The sequence below is a fragment of the Hakea prostrata genome, chromosome 7, assembly GCF_041222555.1.
Source record: "Hakea prostrata isolate BN-2017 chromosome 7, UWA_Hpros_2, whole genome shotgun sequence".
In the NCBI taxonomy this organism is placed as follows: domain Eukaryota; kingdom Viridiplantae; phylum Streptophyta; class Magnoliopsida; order Proteales; family Proteaceae; genus Hakea; species Hakea prostrata.
The window spans coordinates 65,727,736-65,735,705 of record NC_142606.1 but is presented as its reverse complement, the minus strand read 5'-3'; the positions used below and the strand labels follow the sequence as shown (position 1 = coordinate 65,735,705).

The 7,970-nt window shown below is 36.2% G+C and overlaps 1 protein-coding gene across 1 annotated transcript; it reads left to right on the top strand.

Moving 5' to 3' along the window:
- Window positions 1-1,665: 1,665 nt before the first annotated feature.
- LOC149011733 (UPF0481 protein At3g47200-like) lies at window positions 1,666-2,826 on the top strand. The gene has a single exon (XM_089162744.1). The coding sequence runs from the start codon at window positions 1,666-1,668 to the stop codon at window positions 2,824-2,826; it is 1,161 nt and encodes a 386-aa protein (XP_089018870.1).
- Window positions 2,827-7,970: the final 5,144 nt, after the last annotated feature.

Genomic DNA, 7,970 nt, shown 5'->3' with positions numbered 1-7,970 from the left:
AACAGTATTAGTTTGCTTGGGACCCACATGTAATATATTGCATTAAGGAGACCCAACATTAATTTATGGTCCACTAAAGAGACTCGCATGTAAAAAAACTCAAATGTTAATGAAAAATAACATATGTGGACCCCACAAGATAAGTTAAAGTTTTTCACAAATGGTTTTTTTCATGTATATTTACTCATTTTTCTACTCCAATGGGGCAATAAAGTTAAATTTTGGGATTTCATTGAAATCGATGAACTTTTCCTTTCACATTTTATCCACCACATTGTATTCTATCAAACAAACAGTCAATTAGGTTAAATGAGATAAAAAGAACAGAGGTGTCTTGGAAAATATTTCAATCAAATTAAATCTAGTCCACATCCTCTACTTCGTTTCTTGTATTTTTTTAGGGTTGTGGTCGTGCCATCTTAGTGAATAAGTGAATCCAATAATCTACAACCGACCTTGACCCAAGCTATAATGGGGCAAATAAGAAAAATGAAAAAGAAAGCAGAGGCAAAAAAATAGAGACATTAATCGAGAGAAAAAAATAATGACAAAGCGAGCGAGCGACCAAATCAAAAAGGAAAAAATGTTGTATAAATTAGAAAGATTTTGGCATGGGTATCGAAAGCTAGGGAGTTTATTCATAGCAAAGGGTGTCTTCCTAAAACTTGCATGAGAGCCAAATAAAAAGCAATCTCATTCAAGTTATTTCTCAAAAACTTGTCATAGAAAAGAAGGGGAGACTACCACACTTGAGGAGCATGATAAGCCATGTATGATGCATTTGCAAAGAATGAAAAATGAACTTATTGATTCGGTCATGGCTGGGATGATCTACTTCACATACAAGATCTCTAGTTCAAGTCCAATGTGGGGCAGCTAATGAGATTGTACAATTCGCAAGTTGCTTGCTTTTGTCATTTCTTGTATCAGCTATGTCTCCTCTACTCAATTATTCTGCTTTTGGTGGGGGCCTTCCTTTAGTCTCCTCTACTCAATTATTCTGTTTTTGGTAGAGCCCTTTCTTTATTGATGAGAAAGAAAAAAAGTAAAAAATGCAAAAGACTCACTGATCGTCAACGATTGATACACGCATTTATCATTACATAGGACACTTTACCCTTCAGTTTTTGTATCGTCTAGCACTTCTGAGGCCAGCTTTCTTTCTTAGCAAGATTAATAGGTGGTTTTACCTGCACAAACCGCATAGCTTAGAAGGAACTTAATATTGTTTTGTTTCCTGCAACTTTACTAATTGATTATTACACCTCTGTGGTAGGAGTGTTCTTTCCTCTTCTTCTTAGTTGAAAATAACACTAGTTATGGAGCTTCATTCAATGGCAAATGCTTCTAGTTTTTCTGGTGATTCTAGTACATTTATGAACAACGATGATGAAACCAAGAAACTGATCGAGTCCGAGGAGGAAGAACAAGAACAGGTCAGTTCATACTACTGCTGGTTCTTTAACTTAGCTCGTGATTCTACAACATTTTTGAATGAAAACTTTAAGTTAGTGATTTTACTAGATGTGTAATTAAAGAAAAAGTTGACATCATGATTGCCAACAGAGCACTGACGAAATTAAGATCATGATCGAGTCCGTCGAAGAAAAGCTAAACAAGGTCAGTTCGTCCCAATCTCGTTGTCATATATACCCTGTCGCTAGAATGCTTTACGAGCAAAAGCCAGATGCGTACAGACCTCGCTTGGTCTCAATTGGCCTTCTGCATCATAATGATGAACACTTATGGATCACAGAAACAGTTAAGTTGCAGTATCTGGATCGCCTTCTAAACCGATGCCGGAAAACCTTTGAGTTTTGTGTGAAGGCTCTCAATTGTTTGGAGGAAGAAGCTCGCAAATGTTATTATTCAGACACCATGAATCTAGGAAAAGGTGAGTTTGTTAAGATGATGGTGATTGATAGCTACTTTATACTTGAGTTCCTTGACATAATGAATACGGGTGAGAATAGCCATTTGGTATTGGATGCTTCATGGGCTGCTGAAATTTCTATGGACATGGTTATGTTTGAAAATCAGCTCCCTTTTTCGGTTCTCAAGCATTTAGATTTCCTACTATTTAATCGCGATCATGAGTTCTCATTCAGTTATTATGTATATGACTCGTTCGTCAAAGGAACGTTAAGTGGCCCAATCCTTTCTAGTGCTGAAGAATTAGAATCATTACTACCGTCAGAGGGTGGACCAAAGCATATTCTTGATCTTTTAAGATGTGTTCTCATCCCATCATCTCCATGGGAGATACCATCCAATCAATCATATCTGGAGCTTGCTTGTAATGCATCGCAACTTAAGAGTGCTGGTATCAAGTTCCAGAAGAAGAAGAATGCTTCTAATTTATTTGACATACATTTTGACACGGAAAAAGGAGTATTGACAATCCCAACTATAGAAATGTTTGATGAAACAGAATATCTCCTTAGAAACCTTATAGCCTTTGAGCAAGGTAAACCCACCACCTGTCGCTACTTCGCAGCCCTTGCAGACTTCATGGATAGCCTCATTGACACTGATAGGGATGTGGCCTTGCTAACAGAGAAAGAAATTATTAAAAACGGTCTTGGCAGCCCAGAAGTTGTGGCGGCTATATTTAATAACATTGGCAAAGGTGCTTTAGTGGGTCCTTACTTCAGTGGTGTTGTCAAGGATTTGAATGGTTATTACAATAAATCATGGAATAAATGGATGGCAAATTTGAGGCAAACTTATTTCAACTCGCCGTGGGCAGGAATTTCAGTCGCTGCTGCAGTGCTCGTCATCATCTTGGCAATAATACAGACTATTTGTTCTCTCTTACAAATTTAAAAATGAAGGCGTACTTAAAACTCTGTGTCATGTATCACTTTTCTATAGTCTTAGATAATCCTGGCCATTATGTGTTGCATGTGCCATATTTGCTTGTTTTTGTTCCATGTGTTTGGTGATTGAAGTACTGTTGTGGGGACATGAATCTCTCTTCTTGAACACCCCCACCCCCATATGGACATAAAAAATTGTCGAACGTTTGGTTGATTTCCTTTTCTTGGACTTACCACCTCTACCTATGAGGTCTAGCACATCCACTCCTATGAGAGCTCATGAAATAGTTGGGGAAAACGTTTGGCTTTAATCAGTCTAGGTTTATGTGATTTTGTTAGTTAGGTTTACATCTCTTCATACTCAAGATTGGGATCAGTACTCTTCCATGTAACCCCAATATCTTTATGTGATACCCATCTTGAACAGCTCGAGTGTCTTCTTCAGCAGCAGTTGTGGCTGTTCAACTCAGTCATGTACAACTTTGCTTTTTCAATCACTCATGGTCAGTTTAGCAATTGGCTTGTCCGATGGATTCAAAAGCACATAAAAGTTACTCTGAAACCATTGGGAGATGAGTTTGTGAAGGTTATGGTGGTAGATGCATACTTTATATTTGAGTTCCTAGTGGTCATTCTATCAGGGGAGAATGATCATTTTGCATCAAATCTGCCATGGCATTTTAATATTAGGGCTGACCTGATTTCACTCAGCTTCTTTTCTTTGTGCTTGAGCATATATGGCTTAATCCAACCATCTCCCATGTTCACCTTAAGCAATCACGTCTACCTGGGCTTGTTAGTTAAATTTGGACAAGAGCTCTGTGGCCATTGTGGATATGAAGAAGTAAGGTCATTACTGTCGCCAGAAGGCAAGCAACTTCTTGATCTTTTACGACATGTCCTCATACCATTTTCTCTGAAAGGGAGAGTTTTTTTTCTGCTTACCTGTTGTGCATTAGCTCTTTGAAGTGTGCTAGTGTCATAGTTTCCAAATGAGAGGTGTAGCTTTCCAAAAACATATCTATTTGACACTACGTACGACACGAAGTCCGATCCATATTGATGCTCTTGTGCACCTTCTTTTTGGCACCAATAGGGTTAGCATTATCATTTCATGAAGGATGAAATGGTCATTTCACATTTCTATGCTTGCACTTGTGGTCCTAAGCTAACAGAGAAATGTTTTTTTTTTCATTTTACGGGGTGGAGCGGGGGGGTGGGGGTTCAACCATCATTTCTGGACACAAGTTATAGGTAAATTATCTTACCTCATGATTATCTAATTTTGTCTCCCTTGAAGAAACTTCAAAGGAGAGCCTAAATCTCCGAAGACATTTTTATGGAAAAATTTTCCAGATGATCAAACTTTAAAAAAGATAACCAAATTTAAAATTTTGTGATAAATTTTTCCGCCCAACTAATATTCCATCATGGACTACCCAAATTACCCTCAAGTTTTTCGTTGCAAACGATGAAACTGGCAAATAAAAGGACTAAAAACTACAAAAGAAAAGATGTTGGCCTTAGAATTGCCAAAAGATTGAAGGAATTGGTAAGTGTTTCTCACAAGTTTTTATATAACAGTCTTGAAAGTAATTTAGACAGTTAACGGTAGAATATTAGTTGGGCGAAAAAACTTATTACAAAATTTAGAATTTAAGTAATTATTTTCAAAAATAGGATCCATTTAAGTAAAAAAAAAAAAAAATTAAATATCTTATTGAGCAACCTAGATTCAAACTTGGTGTTTGCCATGCATACAAATGTAATGTTCAACCATATTACAAACAGAAAGAAACCTGCATCAGGCCAATTGGTCTAAGTGTTCAATGTCTGCTCCTCGCTCCTTTTTTCCCGAAAAACGAAATTCTATAGCAACATCAAACAATCTACCACTCTCCTCTCCTCCTTTTTTCCAAAAAACGAAATTCCATAGCAACATCAAACAATCTACCACTCTCCTGGAGCAACTACCGTTCTACCGTTTCTTTTTTCTTGTCTGTACCAGTATAAAGATACGCTTATATTCCCATATTATCAACCATAATTTCTAGGCGACGCATAACTAATCTCAGCAGTTCCTTTTTCCTTTCTTCCTCTCTCTTGGTAAAGAATCTCTGTGGTTTCAAAATGATCATACATTAAAGCATATGGAAATATAAGCAGTAGTTTCAAAATTATAATAAATTAAAGCATATGGAAATACAAAGTTACGAACCAACATCATCATTGTCAATCAACTGAAATAGGTTGATTCAGTATGCAACCTACCATAAGTAAAACCTTTTCTGTGAATAGAAACTGAATACAGACGTTAGCCAATGCGATAATTTATACCACTGTCTTACCAGAATTAGTCCCTCAAATTGATGTTCTCTCTCTCTCTCTCTCTCTCTCTGTGTCTCTGTGCAAGTGTACAAATTCTCTACGATGCACCCCATGTCCATATGCAAAACTGGCCACAATGGTCCTGTTCTTTTAACTTTTCAAGCTCTTGAACTTTGATCATCTTCATTTTTACTTTATTCTCAAGCTTGATTTACACCAACTTCCGCTGGCCGTAAAACTCGTTCATACAGCATGTACCCCGACTGTAACATGCAATAAGGAAAAATAGAACTTGGTTACATACTAATGTAGTCATTAACATAACTTCTCTAACTTCTCATTTAAGCGCGCGAGTTTCAAAATTTGGGCATGTCAATGCAACATATATGGCACTCAGAAAAGCAACAAAACCCATTGTATACCAAACAGGAAATTCAAATAACTAGCTGGAGAAACATTTTATCAATTTAATACCTTTAGGATGACGGCACCTGTGCCAGGAGGCTTGGAATTATCAGGTATTTGGAATGCTGCATTATGCCTATTTGGATCAAATAGTTCATCAATCGGATCATATTTCTCTACACCAAACTTTCTGAATACCTAAAAACAATTAAAGTCCATTAGAATCTTCCAACCTACAAACTCAACTGCCAATAATTCATTCCAGTGTCGGAGAATGATTTTTATTCTGTAAACACGTAACTTAACCCAAGAAGTTTCTGTGTCGAAATGCAGAAAGTTTGCACATGGTATTAGTAGCATATAATGCCTACAAAAGGACACCAGTTAAATCTAGTTGGAACATACAGTTGAATCAGTGTTTTGCACAAAGATACCAGGCAGGGGTGGAGCCAGGATTGAATGTTGGGGGCCGAGTATACGTGGGCCAATGCAGGACCCACCGTGGGTCCCACAATTATAAATAAATAATAAAAAATATATTAAAATAAAGTAGAGGCTGAAGTTGTGAGAGAACAACTTTAAAAAATCATGAAAGAAAAACGTGAAAAAAAAAATTGGGGGAGAAATTATAGGAAAAAAAGATAGATTTGAAATCTATTAACTAAATATGCGATAAACACTCAATTTATCATAAATTAATTCTTAAAAAATCAATGATTATGATTAGATATAATAATATTAATGCCATAAATTTAAACATTCAACTAATAAAACTTAAAATTTAAATTGCTATCAATAGGAATTGAAACTTTATGATAAAGTTTATCCATTCAAAAATAAAATTAATTAATGATTACAATTTAATATGATAAAATTAATGGTTGAATTCTAATAAGATTTAAATTGCTATTAGTAGAATAAAAAATTTAAGAGAAAGAAAGAAAAAAAATTATACTTTATGAAAATAATACTAAAAAAATAGTGAGTGTGTGAGGGAGAGATGAATAATTTGAGAAAGATAGTGAATATATGATAACTGTGGAGTAGATTTAGGAAAATTCCAATGTCCGCTAACTACTCCAATATTTTGTAAGACGTGTAAGAAAAAAAAAATGAGAATAAAAGAGAAGATTCATGAGAAAATAAATAAGAATGAAAATATATAAGGAGAATTTCATGGATCGCAAGATTGCTTTTAATTAGAATTTAACCATTTATTCCTTAAAACTAGGAATTTAACGATATCCATTATATAATAATTAAGAATTCTACCTATTTTTTTTTTTTTTTTTTTTTTATTTTTTTTTTTTAATTAAAAAGAGAAAGAAATATTTATTTTAAAAAAAAAAAGAAAAAAAAAAAAAAAAAAAATTTATAATATATTATAAAAAAAAAGAGGGGGGGGATGTGACTTTCGAGAAAGGGGAAAAAATAAATATTTAAAGGGAAGAAAAAATTATTAAAAAACTAATAAAAAAAAAGAGGCGGGGCGCCCAACAAAAAAACAAAACCAAAACACATACTTTTTCCCACGGAGGGAAAGGGGGGGAAAGATAAAAGGGAGGGGGAGGGATATTTTTAAAAAAAAAAAAAAGGAAAAAAAAAAAAAAAAAAAAAAGGGGTTGTTTTTGGTGCGCCAAAAATGCCTGACTTTTTTTTTATTTTTTTTTTTTAATTTTTAAAAAGAAAAGAAAAATTATAAAAAAAAAAAAAAAAAAAAAAAAAAAAAAAAAAAAAAAAAAAAAAAAAAAAAGAGGGGGGGGGGGGGGGGGGGGGGGGGGGGGGGGGGTAAAATAGGGAAAGGGAGAGAAGAAGCCGGGGGAAACAAAAGGGACGGGGGCCCGCGCCCACCCGAACGAAAAAAAAACAAAACCCAACACTCCCCCCGGGCGGGGGGAAAGGGGGAAGGGGGAAAGGGGGGGGGGGGGGGGATGGTTAATGTAAAACAAAGGCCAAAACAACAAAAGAAAAAAAGGGAGGGTATTGTATGCGCCAAAACCCCCTCGCCCTTGGATCTCCAAGTAATGTCCTCGCAAAACGAAAGCGTCGGATGTGGCCCGACCGCTGGGGTCGGGAGTCCACCTCCGAAGGCTAAGTCGCTTGATGAACTTAATCACAAACCCCCCCCCCCCCCCCCCCACCAAAAAAAAAAAAAAAAAAAAAAAAAGGAAAACAAAAAACAACACCCCCGGGTTTTACCCCCCCCCCCATTGCCCCCAACCCGAGTCTCGGATAGTATTCTTTGCGTTGATCCGTCCCCTCACCTTGTATGGTAGTGAGGTTTATATAGAGTGTACCTTCGAATCTCCTTCGTTGGATGCACTCGAGCCTTCTTCGGGTAGTCGTTGGATCTTATCAATAAGATCCGTTGAGCGATAGACTTCTACTAGTTTGGGCTAGTAGAGGACTCCCGAGATA

Bases quoted from the DNA above. Each gene is read 5' to 3' on its own strand.
- LOC149011733 (XM_089162744.1), top strand. From the start codon at position 1,666: ATGCTTTACGAGCAAAAGCCAGATGCGTACAGACCTCGCTTGGTCTCA.